The sequence below is a fragment of the Nelumbo lutea genome, chromosome 1, assembly GCF_056320005.1.
Source record: "Nelumbo lutea isolate HS-2025 chromosome 1, American lotus-T2T, whole genome shotgun sequence".
Classification (NCBI taxonomy): Eukaryota; Viridiplantae; Streptophyta; class Magnoliopsida; order Proteales; family Nelumbonaceae; genus Nelumbo; species Nelumbo lutea.
The window spans coordinates 120285829-120305172 of NC_142684.1; the positions used below are offsets into that span (position 1 = coordinate 120285829).

Genomic DNA, 19344 nt, shown 5'->3' on the forward strand with positions numbered 1-19344 from the left:
AAAACAAAGGACTAGCGTACATGCTTGATTGCTTTTTCTCATTTTCCTTTCTGAAGCAATTTAATGAACTCGAAGCTGGATAAACTTTTATATATCTAGAAATAAGAAATGAAGGGTATTTTTTTTCCAATAGCAAAATGAGGCATTTTCCTTGACACCAACAGGGTGCTCATATGATCATTTTTCCTTTTCTTGAAAATATTGAGAATAGAAGATATTGAGAAAATAAGGGAAAAAGAACTTAGTTTTTCACCTATTTCTAGAATTGCACACAAAGCAACACCTAGATAATAGTTATAGTTAGCTTAGACTTCCAGTGTTAACCAACTGAGGGCTGGCTCGTTGGTGTTTTAGCTGGTTTGTTCTAGCGTTGATGCGGAATCGAATCCCGCAACCAGCACTTTGGGGAAAAAGGGGGGTAAGGGGAAGTTATCAATGGTGCAAGGCACCATATACCAAAACAAAAAACCTTCAGTCTTTGCATTGAAGAATTGTAACTGGTAGCCAATAAAAAAGCTCTATGCATGCTAAGGTGACAAATACCTACTTAAAAAAAACATGTTTCATACCTAAATGTGAAAGATGCGTTTAAGGATAGGATATTAGTTGAAGGAGAAAAAAAAATTGCTAGTTCAAACACATGAGAATGGCCGATGGTACACTACTATCTTAATAAAGAAAATGAAAAATGGATTAACAAAGAAAAAAAAAAGGATCCAACAACTCTGTCTGCTTGGGAAATCCACGAACTTAGAGAGCTTGTCATTTGATTCTTTCGACTAGAATAAATCTTAAAGCAATCTGGAGAGGTTCACAATTGTCTAACCTGATCGGATATCTTCTCCTACTTTTCCTCTATTTTTCAGTTGTCTCAAGATCATTGAGCATATGAGAATCCACCAGTATATGTGGAAGATGAATAACACCAATAGCATTGTATTGAAAACATAGTACAATGACTTTTGGTAGCCCTCTGAGAGATCCAAGAATTCACGTACATCATAGCTGGAAAACATCATACACCATAACAGCATAAGTAGAAAAATAATAAAGCCCATTGTAATGAAATCAGAATACCTACTGTATTACAAACCTTGAAGTCCTGATCACCCAAAATGGAAAAAATATTAGCCGTAGTATGAGCCATGAGATGGCAAAGAATCCAAAGCACAAGCTAGCTGCAAGCTCCTTTTCAGAATATTTGAGTACTTTAGCAGCTTCCAGAAACACGTCACTTGCATCATGCAAGGCAAGAATGATTGATCCAATACAGAAAAACCTACAAGATGGGTTCTTTATCACTTTTATCAATGGAAATTCCCATTAAATTTTTGAAAATCAAAATGGTTTGCATAATAGTTCAATAGTTTCCTCAAATGGGTATTATCCATGTACTAAAATACTTGAATTATGAGGTAATGGCTTCATGACTAGTCCACATACAATAAATAGAAGAACAAAAGGCACAAGACAGATTTTCTGCATAATACCATTTCCAACGGAAACATTGAGGATAAACCAAAAATTTAAGAAAACAGATGGGTTGTAAGCTGCTGCTACAACGCTCAAACGCTATGCTTTGTATTAGCTTATTCCACATTAAAACATTAACAAAAGAAGAATGCCCTAAAGGAAGATATATCATGCTCAACAAAAAGGAATGTTACACTGCTCCACCCATGGTTGCTTGTTACGGAGAGAGATCAAGAGAAGCACAGCCATTTCATTGAAGAAGGTATAAGGGAATTCTTAGATAATGGACTCATGCCTGGTGCATATCTTTTTACTTCTTTTTTCTTTGTTCAACAGCATCAGCATATCAGCAGCTGTGAACAGGAAATACCTACTCGAATAAATTGGGACCAATTAATTGAGGACCTGAGAAATTAGGTGGGCTAGCAGAGCTGGCAGAGGTCCATGGAGGCTACACTACCATAGTTGTCAAGGCAACACCTAGGTGACAAGGTGCCCTTGCAGGCTCGCCTCGCCCAGTCGCCAAGCAGTTTTGCATACTGTAATAAAATACTTTTATATTGTTATTTTTTTGAAATTATAATTGTAAAATAGACATTATCAAAGAAACATATTCATTTTTTGTGTTTATAATAAACTAATTTCTTTTTATTATTTTCTTATTTGTTAGGGTTTAATCAACACAAACATTGCTAACTGCTGTAATTTTTTTTTTGATAGATAATGATAATGGTAATTTTATTAATTAAAGAACTAAGTATACATCATACAATTCCCCACTAAGAGGCACAAGGTGCAGCCTCCAAGCTACATCATAAAGCTTACAATTGAGCCCAAAAGGGCTGATTCCTATGTACTCCTTGTAACACAGCTTGGAATTCTGCATTTACTGAGTCTCCCCACCCCATAGCCCAAAAGTTCAATGGAATTCTTTCCCATTGAACTGTGACTGAAATATTTGAAGTCAGCCACTTAAATCTTCTCAAAGCCCCCCTGTATGGCCAGGCTGCCGTCTCTGGTTCTTTTAGTCATCCAACAACCAATTTGGAATCACTTTCAATCATTAAATGCTCCACTGCCAACTCTCTTGCATATTCTGCTCCTTGTAACACAGCTTGGAATTCTGCATTTACGGAGTCTCCCCACCCCATAGAACCAGAAAATAGAGCTACAGTCTGACCCTCATCATTTCTAAAGACTCCCCCTATTCCAGAAGGCCCCGGGTTGCCCAATTTCTAAAGTTCTGGCTGCAGAACTTTTAGCTAGTTGTTCCCAATTTCTCCTTATGTCATCAAAAGTGTAGGAGGAGAACAGATACAAGGATTTTGCTCAAATTATGGCCCTACATAAGATACCTTCTAACACAAAATTTTGATCCCTCTCCTAGTCATTAAAGATTCTAGCATATCGTTCCTCCCACACAGTCCACACCAAAGCAGATCTCACACACCTCCACAAAACTCTTCCTCTTCTCTTTGGCCACCTGAAAGTTGTAGGATAAAAAAGATTGCAAATCTGCATGGGTTATGTCCACCTGCACCCAAAAAGATCAAAAAGCTTTTCCCAAAGGCCTACAACAAAAAGGCAAGTGATTAGTAAATGGTAGCAACTTTCCTCGTTTTCTTTGCAAAGGGTGCACCAGTTAGGAAAGATACAAAGACTAGATCTTCTTTTTTGCAAAACATCCAAATTGTTGATTTTCCCAAGGGAGACTTCCCAGCAAAGGGCTCTAACTTTAAGAGGGACAGGTTTGGAAACTTCCTTGCTATGAAAAGGTTGAGGCAATGGAGAGGAGCACAAGGAAGCACAAGAAAAGGATCCCGAAGGTAAATGCTTCCAAATACGGGAATCTACAGAAGGAGGGTCCAAGCAAATGGAATCAATGGTTTTAAGGAGCAAAGGAACCTGGTCAAGCTCAGAATCTCTCAAGTCTCTTCTAAGGCCCAGGTTCCAGTTTATGCCAGAAGAAAAGGAAGAGGATACAAACCTTTGAATTGGCTTGTTTTTAAAACACGAGATGAAATACAAGGAGGGAAAGAGGTCATTGAGGGCACAGTCACCAATCCAAACATCCTCCCAAAACAAAACCCTATCTCCAGTACTAGCATCATACCTAATCAGGTTCAGGAAAACGGAAAGAATACTATGAATAGCCTTCCATGGGGATTTCAGCGTAGCACGCCAAGATACACCAGCATCCCATCCATTGTCTGCCACACCATGCACGCTCCTTACTACTTTATGCCAAAGCCTCTCCCTTTCCAAAGGCCACCTCCACAGCCATTTACCTAGTAATGATGTATGCCAAAGCCTCTCCCTTTCTGGAGGCCTCTCCCTTTATGCACGCTCCTAACTGCTGTATTGAATCCTCAATGACTTCAAAATCTGAACCAACAAGGGAAGAACTTAAAATTTTGCCCAATCAACACATTTCTTCTTTTCCTACGCGACTAGGAAACTATGCAGCTACCTGAATGAAACTCCTTTCCAACAGTTCTCCGATGGATTCCTAAGGATATTAATTTAGTTGCCGATAGATTAGCTAAGAGGTGTGTGGGAAGGGTCTTTTTTTGCACATGGGATCTGCTGAGAACACAAGTTTGTGAACCCAGCCATGTGACCATTAACGAGTGAACATGATGATTAATCAAGTAGAGGACAGCTCTCTTTTCTTTCTTTTTTTTTGGATAGTATATGGTAACAGCTCTTCTTCTCCCTCAGTATTTTGTTCAATGATGAAGCTGCAACTGTTCATTTTGTATTCATGTCTGCATCCTATCATGAGAAACATCTTTTTCCTCTTTTACTTAACAAGATATCTACTTTCTTCTTAAAAATAAACTTCAACAAATTGGTGTGTAATTAGAGAAAGTACCACCATCAACTGTATAGATGCCCCAGACTAGGGGTGTCAATTTGTGAATAAAACCAACCTGCTTACCTGCTTATAACCCACTCAACCCTACTTGTTTCATGTAGGAGGTTCAAAATGGATCGAGTCACCCATTGTGTCAATCTAAATGGGCTGATTTGGGTAAAGAGTACCTATTGTGTTGACTAAAATTTAAATGCCCTTTCAGATTATAGTTAAATGACATCTCTCACAATCTAACTTTTAAATCTAAATGTGATTAAGTGGGTTGGATTGGTTCAATTTATAGGCCGAACAGGTCTCATCCAATTAAGGGATGGAAGGTCGGAAGAGAAGTGGTCACAAATGATTCTTTGTGAGGATAATGGTGTAAAAGGGGCAAAGAAGCTTCAACTCTCAATTAAGTGTTTTGAAATGATTTTAAATGCATACATGCATTTCTTGACAGGCATAAATATGAAGGAGGAGGTGGAAAAAGATCACTGGGGTGTTGAGTTACTAAGCCATCATGGTTGATGAAATACTAAGGTCTTCCTTTGGGTGGAAATCCTAAAACCAATAACTTTTAGAATCCAAAGATTGATAGGGTAACCAAGATATTAGCTGCTTGGAAAAGAAATTACATTTCACTAGGCGGTAGAAATAACCTAATCAAATTCGTATTAGCTAATTTACACATCTTCTTGTCAATTTTTAGGATCCCAATCTTGGTAGGGAAAAGAATAGAAGTGGTCACAAATGATTCTTTGTGAGGATAATGGTGTAAAAGGGGCAAGGAAGCTTCAACTCTCAATTAAGTGTTTTGAAATGATTTTAAATACATACATGCATTTCTTGACAAGCATAAATATGAAAGAAGAGGTGGAGAAGATCACTGGGGTGTTGCGTTACTAAGGTGCTGTTCGGTACTGTTAAAATCTCCTGAATGGACCGTTTCGGTCCACACCACGAGATGAAAGTAGCGTTCGGTTCACTGTGGACGGGACCGGTCCACATTATCTCGTGGACCAGTCCTGTCCACACCCTAATTTCTCAGCAACGGCTTCTTCTCGTGGATGGATTTCTTCCACAGGTTGCCTTTGATAATGTGTTTCACGAACAATATCTATAACACTACATCTTGTTCAAGGTCTCCTCCGCCAAACCTCTGCTGTTGTGCTCCACCGCCACCGCCTCTGCGTGCTCCACCACCTCTTGCAAAATATTTCTCATATCAATTGTTTAAATATTATTTTTAATATTTTTGTCAATAAAATATTAATTGTCTTACTTAATTCTTTAATTTTTATATTTTTTAATGTTTTTATCAATGAAATAATATATTTTAAAATATTTAATATATATTTTATATATTTTTTAATTATTTTACTATTGTTTTATAAAAAACTGATATTTTTTGGTTAATATTAATTCATTGATGCATTGTTTTTAAATATTTATCATACAAAATGCAAAAATTACATATTTATGATTAACTGTGTATATCATTAATTCCATGTACATGAGATACATGGAATCAAAAAAGTTTGGTGTGGACTGGTCCACACCACACTATAGAACACCACTACGGGTGTGGACTAGTCATGTCCACACAGTTTGTCCACAATGTAGAACAGTTGTGGACTGTGGTGTGGTGTGGATTGGTCCCTCCCACAGGGTGTGGTGTGGACCAGTCCACACCCACCAATTTCTCATCCACACTACAGAACACCCCCTAAGCCATCATGGTTGAAATACTAAGGTCTTCCTTTTGGTGGAAATCCTAAAACCAATAACTTTTAGAATCCAAAGATTGATAGGGTAACTATTTGCTTGGAAAAGAAATTACATTTCACTAGGCGATAGAATTAACCTAATCAAATCCATATTAGCTAATTTACACATCTTCTTGTCAATTTTTAGGATCCTAATCTTGGTAGCAAAAAGAATAGAAAAGCTAATAAGAGATTTTATGGGAACTAGGGGTGGAGAGATTGGTGCATAGGAATTCAACTCTCTTTGGCAAATGGTTATGGAGATTCCATCTAAAGTTGAACCAGTTGTGGCACAACACTATTAGTAGCACATTTATGACTGGACTGGTACTAGTTGGAATGTTGGGTTAGCTAATAGAACAAGGTATGGTCAGATTGACCTCTTGGGTGTCATTACCCATGACCACAATATCAACATAAACTATTAGAAAGGTCACCAGAGAACTTTTCAAGAACAAGGTATAGTCAGATTGAGTTTGTGTGTAACCAAACGAGACAAGAGCAGCCTTGAATCTCTCAAACCAAGTCTGAGGAGACTATTTGAGACCATAAATGGATTTCTACAGTTTACACGGTTTCCCTTGCATTTCCTTTCCATACACTCCCGGAGGAAAAGACATATAGACCTCTTCATGTAGATCTCCATTCAAGAAGGCATTTTTAACATCAAATTGATGGAGAGGCCATTCAAAAGTAGCAGCTAGGGACAACAAAACCCAAACTGAGGTCATCTTAGCCATAGGAGCAAAGGTCTCAAGATAGTCAATACCATACATTTGAGTGTAGTCTTTAGCAACCAGTCGGCCTTAAACCTCTTAATAGAGCCATTAGAACGATATTTAATGGCAAATACCTATTTACAACCCACTGGTTCCTTCCCTTTTGGCAAGTCAACAATATCCCATGTATGGTTCTTATGCAAAGCATCTAGTTCAGCCATCACAGCATCTCTCCATTCAGGTTTAGATAGGGCTTCTGGTACAGACTTGGGTATCACATGGGAAGAAACAGAAGCAAGAAAAGAATAGTAGGTAGGAGATAGAAAGGTTATAGGGCAGGTGTTTAGAGATACAATGGGTTGTACACTTCCACTTGCCCTTGCGAAGAACAATAGGAATATCAAGGTCTGGGAAATAAGTAGATGGGTCAGAGGAAGGCTAACCTGTTACCTCAGTAATGATGGGAGGAGCAAGAGGCTCTTCTGTAGGAGTGGAAACAACTTGTCCATGTCTGAATCTATTTCTTTGGTATCACCTTTGGATAATAGGATGGGGAGGAATTATAGGAGGATGAGATGGAGGAGCAAGAATACTAGAGGTAGGCCTAGTGGAAGAAGTGGACACCTCATCAGATGACACAAAAGGAATAGGAAGAGGAACTATTGAAGACATAGCAAAGGGTTCCTCAGATTTCTCCCCCTCAGGAGGAATGCTAAAGTAAGGACTAGACTCAACAAATGTGACATCTCGAGATACAAAAAGGGTGCCACTAACCGGATCAAAACAGCAATATCCCTTCTGTGTGGAGGCATGTCCCAGAAAAACACATTTACGAGCCTTAGGTTCAAATTTGTGCCTTTGATGATTGTGAACATGTACATAGCAGGTGCACCCAAAAACACGAAGAGGAAGAGAGAAGAGATCCTCATCCATAAAGAGAAGGCTAAAGGGGGTTTTGAAACTAAGAACACAGGAAGGCATACGGTTAATAAAAAAGGTAGCAGTAAGGACGGCATCACCCCAAAATTTTATAGGAACATGGGATGCAAAAAGGAGGGATCTGGCAACTTCAACCACATGTCGGTTCTTCCTTTACACCACTCCATTCTGTTGTGGAGTGTAGGAACAAGAACTCTGATGAATAACCCCAAAAGTTTCAAGATAGGTTGAGAGGGTTTTCTCAAAATACTCCTTAGCATTATCAGAACAAAATATTTTGATCTAGGTGTTAAACTGGGTAAGAATGAGTTCATGAAATTTTTGCACAATAGTTGGTACTTCATCTCGGGATTTCATGAGATAAATCCAAGTGTAATGGGAGTAATCATCAATAAAAAGGATAAAGTACCCGTAACCCCCCATAGTAGGCAACAGTGTTTTAAAAGGCATGGGAGGCACGCCTCCAAGCGAGGCGCTCCCAAAACACCCTAAGGCATATGCCAGAGGCGCTAACACCTCTGAGGCGTACGCCTCAGGTGCAAGAGGTGTACGCCTCTTGCGCTTTTTTCATGAGGTGTGCTAGAGGCGTATGCCTCATACGCCTCATGCACATTTGATATAAAAAGACAAAAAAAAAGAAAAAAAAAAGGAAAGGAAAGGAAAGGAAAGGAAAAGAAAAAGAAAGAAAAGAAAAAAAGAGAAAAGGAAAGAAAATGTAGTTGTTCAAGACTGCTATCAATCTTGAGCACTAATAAATTTCAAGTTTGGAGAGGAGAGAAAGTATAGAGGGAAGAGGAGAAAGAATAGTGAGAGAGCAATAGAACACAAGCTTTGGAAGGAATGACAGAATCTCAATCATTCTGCCGCCACCACTTCTATTTAATATTTATAGATTATGCTAGTTACATGAAAGGACACATCTGCCCTTGGAATTTACATAACACAATAATGTAAAACTGAAAAATAAGTAACAACTAGAATAACAGCAGCTAACCCTAGGAAGACTAGGTACATTCTACCCTACGGACAGAGTGGGACCACAGTTGTGGGGCCCACATTAGTGTTCTCTACACTCTCCCTCAAGTTGGGAGTAATTGTTTATCATTCCCAACTTGGACAAATCTGCCTCTAGCTTCTTTCTTGATACGGCTTTAGTGAGGATATTTGCTAGTTGCATACTAGATGTGATGTAAGGGAGGCAAACTTCTTGAGATGAGACCCTCTCTCGTAAAAAATGTCGGTCAACCTCAATGTGTTTGGTTCTGTCATGCTGCACTGGATTATGTGCTATGTTAATCGCTGCTTGATTATCACAATACAACATAAGAGGCTTCTCATACTCAATGCCCAACTTCTCAAGTAGAGATCTTAGCCATAGGATTTCAGCCACTCCGTTAGCCATTGACCTGTATTCTGCTTCAGCACTAGACCGGGAGACAACAATTTGTTTCTTACTTCTCCAGGAGACAAGGTTACCTCCCACAAGGGCACAATATCCTGAGGTAGACCTTCTGTCATCAACATTCCCAGCCCAATCGGCATTCGTATAGACCTCCACCTTCTTGTGGTTATTGTTCTTGAACAACCCCTATCCGAGCATCTCTTCAAGTAGGCTAAAATTCTTTCTACCGCAAGAAGATGTGTGGTTCTAGGAGAATGCATGTACTAGCTGACAACACTAACAGCATAAGTAATATCTGGTTGAGTGAGGCAGAGATATAGGAGCTTTCCTACCAATCAGTGGAACATAACCTTGTCTTCAAGAAGCTCCCCACTCTCAGCACTAATCTTGTGGTTCTGTTCAATGGGTGTATCTACAGGCTTGACACCTAACTTTCCAGTTTCTGCTAATAGGTCTAGGACATATTTCCTCTGAGAGATAAAGATCCCCTGTTTGGATCTAACAACTTTAATACCCAAAATATACCGGAGTACACCAAGGTCATTCACCTCAAATTATTGATGAAGGAGTTGTTTAAGGGACTCAATCTCATGGCTATCATTCCCTGTCACCACAATATCATCAACATATACTGCCAATAGTGTCAAGGAGGACTCTACTCTCTTGATGAATAGAGTATGATCTGACTTGGCCTGTACGTAACCAAACTTCACAAGGGCTAGTCTGAATCTATCAAACAAAGCCCTAAGTGACTGCTTCAAACCATATAAAGCCTTGTTGAGCCGGCAGACCTTCTTACTTGTTTCTGCATCATAGAATCTAGGAGACAAACGCATGTAAACCTCTTCCTGTAGGTCTCCATTCAGAAAAACATTTTTCACGTCCATTTGGTATAAAGGCCAAGTGTGACTTGCTGCAAGGGATAATAGGACCTGAATGGTAGTCATCTTGGCTACCAGAGCAAAGGTCTCCAAGTAATCTATGCCATAAGTCTGTGTGAACCCTTTTGCAACTAACCGAGCCTTATACCTCTCAATGGATCCATCTGCATTATGCTTCACCGTAAATACCCATATGCATCCAACTGGTTTCTTTCATTTGGGCAGATCAACTACCTCCCAAGTGTTATTTTTCAACAGGGCATCCATCTCAACCTGCATTACATCTTTCCACTCTGGGACAGATAGGGCTTCTTGCACTGTTCTTGGAGTAGGGACATTGGAAATGGAACTAAGATAGGACCTGTAGGTAGGAGATATGCGATCATAGGATAAAAACTAGGAAATACAGTGGGTTGTAGATGTGGTACAATGTCGTTTCCCTTTACGGACGGCAATCGGAAGGTCAAGGTCATCTGTAGGAGGTGAAATGGCAACAATAGAGGAAGTCTCTGTGGGCCCTGGGACTGTAATACCTGGACTTGGAGCTGCATATGAGATTGGAGCTGGCCTAGACTACTGATGATCAGGATCAACCTGCCTGCACCGCCTGTGATAGACCCTCAACTCCTGATTCCCCTGACCACCTTCACCATTGCAGCTTTCCCTCAACTCCTGATCCCTCTGACCGCCCTCACCATTATAGCTCTCATCACCCAATGGTAAAGGAACTGCCCCACTCTCACTGCTCTCCCCCTGAAGACAAGGACTCAAACCCCCACTCTCACTGCTCTCCCCCTGAGGAGAAACCCGAGGATAATAGGGCGTCTCCTCAAAGAAAGTGACATCCATGGAGACAAACTTCCTCCCTGAGACAGGATCATAGCAACAATAACCCTTTTGAGTTTGTGCATAACCAAGGAGATCTCATATCAAAGACCCGGGAAGGGACCCGATTAATAAGATATACCGCCGTGAGGATAGCATCACCCCAGAAGCGAATAGGAACATTGGAAGTAAACATGAGACTTCTAGCCACTTCCAAGATGTGCCTATTCTTCCTTTCTGCAACTCCATTCTGCTAAGGTGTATGAGGGCAAGAGCTCTGGTGGAGAACCCCAAGGTTGAGAAGGTAAGATGGCAATGGTCTAGCAAAGTATTCCTTTGCGTTATCAGATCTAAGAACTTTCATCTTGGCATCAAATTGGGTTAGGATCATTTGGTGAAAGTTTTGGGTCAGGGCAGGTACCTCATCTCGTGAACGCATGAGATAAACCCAAGAAAAACGGGTATGGTCATCAACAAATAACAAGAAATATTTGTACCCACCCATGGAAGGAATGTGATAAGGCCCCCAAACATCAGTATGCACAATATCAAAAAAATTATTACTCCTTTTATTGCTCAATAAATAAGGCTTTCTACAATGCTTAGCAAACTCACAACTTTCACACTGCAATTGAGACAACTCAATAGACTCAAATAAAGCTGGAAACAAACTCTTTAGAGATCGAAAAGACAAACTCTTTAGAGATCGAAAAGACAAAGCATAACCGGACTCACACTTTGAGAAAAAAAAGACATCTTCTCTACTGACTCTTCCTGACGAAACCTCTCCCCGAGCAGATAGATCACATTCGTCTCACGGCCAGTCCAAATCACCTCCTTCGTCTCCAAGTCCTCAAAAAACACATTGGTCAGGGAAGAAGGTTACTGAGCAGTTCATATGCTTGGTAATACTACTGACTGAAAGAAGGTTAGTGTCAAGCTTAGGAACATGCAAAACAGATGACAGGGAGATAGTATCTGATAACTTGATGTCACCCTTCCCAGAAATGGGAACTAGGGAGCCATTAGCAATAGATACTTTATCCCTACCAGAAGACAAATGGTAAGTGGTAAACAATGAAGGCAAGCTAGTCATGTGGTCGGATGCACCTGAATCTATTACCCAACAAGGTTCAATAGTACCTGGAGCTGAGGCATGGTAGGCTGAAGCTCGAGTACCTGAATGTGCGAAGGCAGATATGGGAGGAGCTGATGGTGATTGTGGTGGCTGAGCTGAATTTCCAAATTCCTTTTCTAACTGTATTAGGGCAGCCCGAACTACAGCTAAGGTCTCTAAAGGTGTTCCTCTTGTGCCAGATGACGATGCTGAATCAGTGTTCACGGCCACATGAGCAGTGCCCTTCTTGCTTCTCAACTTCGCAGGAACCAAGTGAGGATGCAGTTTCCAACATGTTTCTTTTGTATGTTTGGGTTTCTTACAATGTTCACATACCACATCCTTCTTGTCTTCCTTCCTCTTGTCCTTCTCTTAATCACCTCCTGATTTGGGTGTGACCGCTACAAAGGTTGATGTGAGGGGCTGAGGTTGCATCATAACTTTCCTTCTGGTCTCCTCACTGTGTATGAATGAGTATGCCTGAGAGAGTCACACTGTCTCTAGTCAAAATCTGTTGCCGCACAATATCATACTCTAAATTTAGGCCCGCTAGAAACTCAAACACCCGGTTTGTCTCGACCTGTTTTCTATATATCTGTGCATCTTTGGGACTCTCCCACTCAAGAGTCTCTAAGTGATCAATTTCACGCCACAGGGACTGCAAGGTAGAGAAATACTAAAACTGATTTCTCTCATTGTTTAAGATTTTTCACTTCACATTTCAATTCATATGCTCTGGCAACATTAAGGAGTTGGGAATAAGTTTCTTTCATCACATCCCATATCTCCTTAGCTGTCTTTGCCCACAAGTAATTGCGGCTAATATGAGGCTGCATAGAATTACACAACCATGTCATAACCAAGTAGTTTTCTTGGATCCACTTGGTATATGTAGGGTCTCCCTTAGGGGGTTCTTTCACATCTCCCAAGAGGTACCCTAATTTACCTCTTCTCCCAATAGCCATCACAACTGATTGGGCCCATTCCAAATTGTTTGATCCATCGAACTTTACGATTGTAATCTGAACACCCGTCTCAGAAACACCACCATAACTGATGTTCCCAAAGCTGCCTTCTACCTGATTTTTAAACTCCATCTCGGTCAAGTCTCAAAAACAGCACTTGGACTACCAATCACAATAAAAAATAGTGCAGAACCGATCTGTATTCACAGTGTATGTGCACAAAACTGGGATAACTCTGATCTAAAACCAACTAGCAAGCACAGCAGCAGCTATCCGTAGGGTTCCCACCCCTTAAGAGAGTTCGAAAACCCCAAAAAACTCTAAAAAAAACTTGGAAGTCTGATATGCTTGACAGAATTAGGGTTTTAACCAGTCCTTAAAGTTCACAATTCAGTTGTACAATCCAATCAGTACCGTATAGGTAGACTTGCAATAGGGTTAATATGAAACCCTAGAATCTGATCAATGCTAACAACAAACTTGGGGACAGCTCCAGGTAGATCCCAGGTTCACTTTCTAACCCTAGAGCAGAGAGAAACAAAACTAGGGCAGTTCGACCCAACTGTAGGGTTTGCTATAAAACCCTAGAGAATCGAAGGGAGAAAACCCTAGAATGGTCCGGCTGCCCTCTCCAGATAGGTCCAATCTATCTTCTCTGATAGAACTTCTCTTAGAAAATAAAGAACTTACAAGGAAAAAGTGTTCGCTGCCTTCCAAGGTTACCCGAACCTAGTCTTCTCTGATCCTTCCTGACCACCAACACTCTGCAACCGTGACAAGCCTTCAACGACTGCTAGCCCTTCTGGCGATCTCCAAGAATCAGTCTGCGAACTCCACTTTTTCAGCTTCCAGTCCTAGGAGATTCTCATGTGGTCAGTTGGTACTAGACTCACATGAGAAACCCTAACTTGGCTCTGATACCATGTAGTTGTTCAAGACTGCTATCAATCTTGAGCACTAATAAATTTCAGGTTTAAAGACGAGAGAAAGTATAGAGGGAAGAGGAGAAAGAGTAGTGAGAGAGCAGTAGAACACAAGCTTTGGAAGGAAGGACAAAATCTCAATCATTCTGCCGCCGCCACTTCTATTTAATATTTATAGATTATGCTAGTTACATGAAAGGACACATCTGTCCTTGGAATTTACATAACACATAATAATGTAAAACTGAAAAATAAGTAACAACTAGAATAACAGCAGCAACTAGAATAATAGCAGCTAACCCTAGGAAGACTAGGTACATTCTACCCTACGAACAGAGTGGGACCACAGCTGTGGGGCCCACATCAGTGTTCTCTACGTAAAAGAAAAGGAAAGGGAGGGGAAGAAAATGAGATCCCCCCTTTGACAAGACCCCCCCTTACAACTAATGTTATGCATCTTTATTCTTCTTAATATAAAAGATTTTTATTAAAAATAAAGAAAAAGTGAGATCCCCCCTTCCTCTTCATCCTCCTCCTAACCTCCCTCCTCTTAAGGAGGCTTACGCCTCCTTGTGTTCGGGAGGCTTACGCCTCACGCCTCTAAGTAGTGGAACGTCTTGCATCACACCTCCGCATTTTAAAACATTGATAGGCAAATGATATGGTCCCCACACATCAAAGTGAACAATATGAAAAGGAAAAATAGATTTTTTATTGCTTACTGAATAAGATTGTCTACAATGCTTTGCCAATTACACGACTCACAATGAAAACTAGATAAAGACACTCCCTTAAACATATCTGGGAACAAATGACTCAAAGCAAAAAAAGACAAATGATCAAACCGAAAGTGACATAACATGACTTTGTCAACAGACTCACACAAAACTGACTCCAAGGCAACTCCATGAGGTGGTCCAAGAACTCTATTAGGTGTGTCCAACAAGTATATTCCATTCGCCTCATGGCCACTCCCAATCATCCTCTAATACTGCAGATTCTGAAAAACACAATGAGTGGGAAAGAATGTTATGCTATAGTTCATGGATTTAGTTAAGCTGCTAACAGATAAAAGATTTGTATTGAGTTTAGGGACATGAAGGACAGAATAAATAAAGGGTGTCAAAGGTCTTGATATCCCCCTTGTCAAAAATGGGAGCAAGAGACCCATCAACAGGGGAGATTTTCTCTTTTCCATAATGAATGTGGTATGAATAAAAGAGATTAGACAAGCTGGTCATATGGTCTAATGCACCATAATCAATGATCCAAGGGATTTTACGATTACCTGAAACAAAAACATGGTTTACAGAAGCACGAATACCCGAGTGAGCAAATGCTGATGATCATGATGTGTTGCTTGAAGAGTGAGATGTAGAGACAGTAGCTTCCAAATGATTTAATAACCTTCCATACTTTTCAAAATCTGCCTTCATTGCTGCCAACTGTTCCATGGTTGACTTCTCTTCACTCTCCTTACTTCCTCCTTCGGGTACTGTAGCAACATTAGCTGTCTTAGGCTTTCCTATCTAACCGGTCTTCTTAAAATTGTTATTCTTAAACCAATCAGGTAGGAGATCAGGATGAAGCTTCCAGCAAATGTCCTTAGTATGCCTCGGTTTCTTGCAATATTCACATACCTGCTCCTTTTCAGTTGGACCCTTCGGTTTTATCCCAACATGTGCAAAGTGTTCCATAGGTGGACTCTGTAACTTAACCTACCACCTACTCTCTTCACTGCTTACCATAGCATATGCCTGGGCAAGAGTTACCTCATCCTTGGCTAGAATATTCTACCTAATGATGTCAAACTCAAGGTTGAGTCCTATAAGAAACTCAAAGACGCGGTTTCATTCCACCAACTTCCTAAAAGTTTTTGCATCCTTCGTACTCTTCCACACAACTGTCTCCATAACATCAATTTCTTGCCATAGGGATTTCAGCATAGAATAATAGATTGCCACTCTTCTCCCCGTCTCAGGTTCTTCACATCACTTTTCAGCTTGTAGGCTCTTGCCACATTCTACTTCTATGAATAGGTTTCAATAACATTGTCCTAGATCTCCATGGCTGAAGACATCTAGAGATAGTGCTGACTTATATGGGGCTGCATAGAGTTGACCAACCATCCTATGACTGTATAGTTCTCCTGCATCCATTTCTCAAATTACAGGTCTGCCTCTTCGGGTTTCACCTTACTACCTATGAGATACCCTTTTTTTTTTTGGAAAAAGGTAGCCCTAATATTTATTTAATCAAAAGCAGCACATACAAGCTAAGATCAGTCCCAGAAAGGCAGATTGATCAACACAGCAAATACATACTCCACCAAGAACTAGAACGAAAACCAACAGACAAATTACAATTTCTAAACTCTCAGAAACTAACACCCAAGAGATTAACTTGCCCATAGCTTTATGGATTAAATCTTCTAGACTTGAGGCCTTATTACAGAAAAGCCTACTATTCCTCTCAAACCAGATTGACCATAAGACAGCACTAGAAAAAGTCTTCCACACTATCTTCCTTTTCTTGTTAAGACCTTTGATGCTCCAGCAACACAAAAGTTCTTTCACCAATCTTGGCATAGTCCATCTTAAGTTCATGGAGCTGAAAAAGTGGTTCCACAACTGAGAAATGAATGCATAGATGGTCAGTAGATTCAGAATTGTTCCCACACAGACTGCACAAAAGGTCCAAAAGTTGAATGCCCCTTCTCACAAGATTAGCTCTAGATAGACATTTATTCAGAACCATAGTCCGGACCAGGAAGTTGGATTTAGATGGGCTAATAGGATTCCACACCTGAGAACATGGGAAATCAGTGGCACCCTTTCTACAAAGTTTGGAGGCCAAAGAATTGATAGAGAAAACACCATCTGGATTCCACTTCCAATACCACTTATCTTCTGAGCAGAAATCAACCCTTTAAGTCTGAAGAATAGTCAACATATTCATTATTTCTTCAAGCTCCTAGTCGAAAAGATTCCTTCTAAAGGTATGGGACCAAATAATTGAATCTCCAGACAAGCTGCAACACTCAGCAATAGAAGCCTCTTGGTTAGATGCACACTGAAAAAGGAGAGGAAAAGATTCAGCAAGAGAACCATCCAAGCACCAGGGATCCTTCCAAAACTTGGTTCTACTACCATTGCCGACCTTAAGTGAGATCCCATCAGCTAGAACAGAGAAGATCTTCATTATTCCTTTCCACAGAAAGTTTCCCCAACTGGGAGGAGGATCCCTAGTTCTCCAGTTGCCCCACTCCACCCCATACTTACTAGCAATGAGGGATCTCCGCTAAGCATCTTTTTCAGCCGCAAATCTCCAAATCCACTTACAAAGAAGGGCAGAATTAAAAGTTTTCAACTTCCTTATGCCTAAACCACCTTCATCCTTGGGGAGACAGACTTGATCCCAACTAACAAGATGAATTTTTTTCTCCTCTTCCCAACCCCTCTAGAGAAAATTCCTTTTAAGTTTTTCAAGCCTTCTTGCAACTTTATTTAGGATAGGGAAAAGGGAGAGGAAATAGGTAGGTAAATTGGATAATGTGCTCTTAATCAAAGTCAGCCTACCCCCAAAAGAGAGAGATTTTGCCTTTCTCTTCATTCTCTCAATAATCGGGTTCCAAATTGAAGACAGCCCACAACTCGCCCCCAGAGGAAGACCCAAATATTTAACTTGAAGGGAATCAATCTGACAAGACAAAATCTCTGCACAATCAGCTAAGTTGGAAACCTAACCCACTAGAATGATTTGACTTTTGTTCCAATTAACTTTAAGACGAGAGACCACCTCAAACCAAGTTAAGATCCAAGAACTAGGTCCACCTGAGAGGGGAGAAACATCCACAAAACATAATGTATCATCTGCAAATTGGAGAATGTTAACCTTCCCCCCCTCCGGAGCAATTGCAAAACCTTCCCACTCACCAGATTCAGTAGCCTTTTTACAAAAAAGAGTAAGGATCTCCATTACACATATAAAGAGTAATGGGGACAGGGGATCACCCTGTCTAAGACCCCTGGAACTATCAAAGAAGCCTACAGATTGCCCATTAGTCAAAACAAAAAATTTTGGAGAGGTGACACATACTTGAATCCAGTTCCTCCATTTCTGCCCAAAATTCATGTGCTGCAACACAAGATCAACACATCTCCAATTGACATGATCATAAGCCTTTTCAATATCAAGTTTACAAATCAGCCCTAGGGAACCCTCTCTTCTTCTTGATTGAATCAACTCATTAGCAATAAGAACTGAATCAAGCATCTGTCTACTCAGAACAAAGGCACTTTGATTGTTTGAGATAACACTACCTAAAACCCCTTTCATTCTCTCGGCAAGGACTTCGGCTAAGATTTTATAGAAGCTATGCAGAAGACTAATCGGCCTAAAATCTTTAATGTTCACTACACCTTCAATCTTTGGAATAAGGGTAATAAAAGTAGTGTTTAAACTCCTTTGCAATGAATCTCTCTCATAAAAGCCTTGGAAGACATTCAGAATATCTTCTTTCACAAAGTCCCAGCATTTAATGTAGAAAAGATTGGTGAGACCATCTGGCCCTAGAGATTTATCATCAGCCGACATCTTAATTGCTGCTTTTATTTCCTCCTCCGTGAAGGGTCTTTCAATGAAGGTGGATTGAACTTCACTCAGCTGTTTGAAGGGAAGGGACCTAGGAAATGGTCTGAAGATCCAAGATTCTTTGTAAAGCTTTTTATAAAAACTTGTTGCCACCATCTTCATTTCCATCTCAGATTCCCCCACCCTACCCTCCCTTTCCAACCTAGTGATTACAAAAGCTCTGCCTCTTGCATTTTCCATTTTATGGAAGAAATGTGTGTTTTTGTCCACCTCTTTTAGCCAAACCACTTTAGCTCTTTGTCTCTATTTGATTTCATCAATCACAACCAATTTATCATACTTCGACTTCGCCTGAGATATTTTCAATCTGCACTCCTTTGATGAAGGACCCAATTCTTCTGTTGAATCAATCTCCTTTATGGTACTCAAAAGAGCTTTCTTTTCCGTTTCTAAATTCATGTTTTTCTCCACTTTCCAGATTTTTAATCTCGCTTTAATGGCACCCAACTTTTTTTCCAGAATGAATGAGATGATTCCCATTACCTGCAAATCTTTCCACATTGTCTTCAACAAGGGGACAAGGTTAACATCTTCAAACCAGGCATTCTCAAATTTAAATGGGGCTCTGACTCTATCTCTGGCACCACAGACTAACTAAATTGGAATATGATATGAAACTAGCCTAGAAAGGGCAATCTGCTTGAAGTCAGAAAAAAGCTCTTCCCAATTAGAGGTAACCAAAAACCTATCCAGTCTCACAAGAGTGGGGATATCTTGATTATTAGTCCAAGTAAACCGACTACCATGGAGAGGTAAATCAATCAATTCAAACATGTTGATGAAATCAGCAAACTGAGCCATTTCCCTAGATCTTCTCCCTC

The 19344-nt window shown here is 40.3% G+C and overlaps 1 protein-coding gene across 1 annotated transcript in view; it reads right to left on the reverse strand.

Annotated features, from left to right (window-relative positions):
• LOC148877144 (ceramide synthase LOH2-like) overlaps window positions 1-19344 on the reverse strand; it is a 48504-nt gene that overhangs the window by 428 nt on the left and 28732 nt on the right. Inside the window, exons 4-5 of the mRNA XM_088981830.1 lie at window positions 1094-1279; window positions 827-1005 (exon numbers count right to left, since the gene is read on the reverse strand). Coding sequence (XP_088837956.1) covers window positions 827-1005; window positions 1094-1279 — 365 coding nt within the window. The remainder of the gene's footprint in view (window positions 1-826; window positions 1006-1093; window positions 1280-19344) is intronic.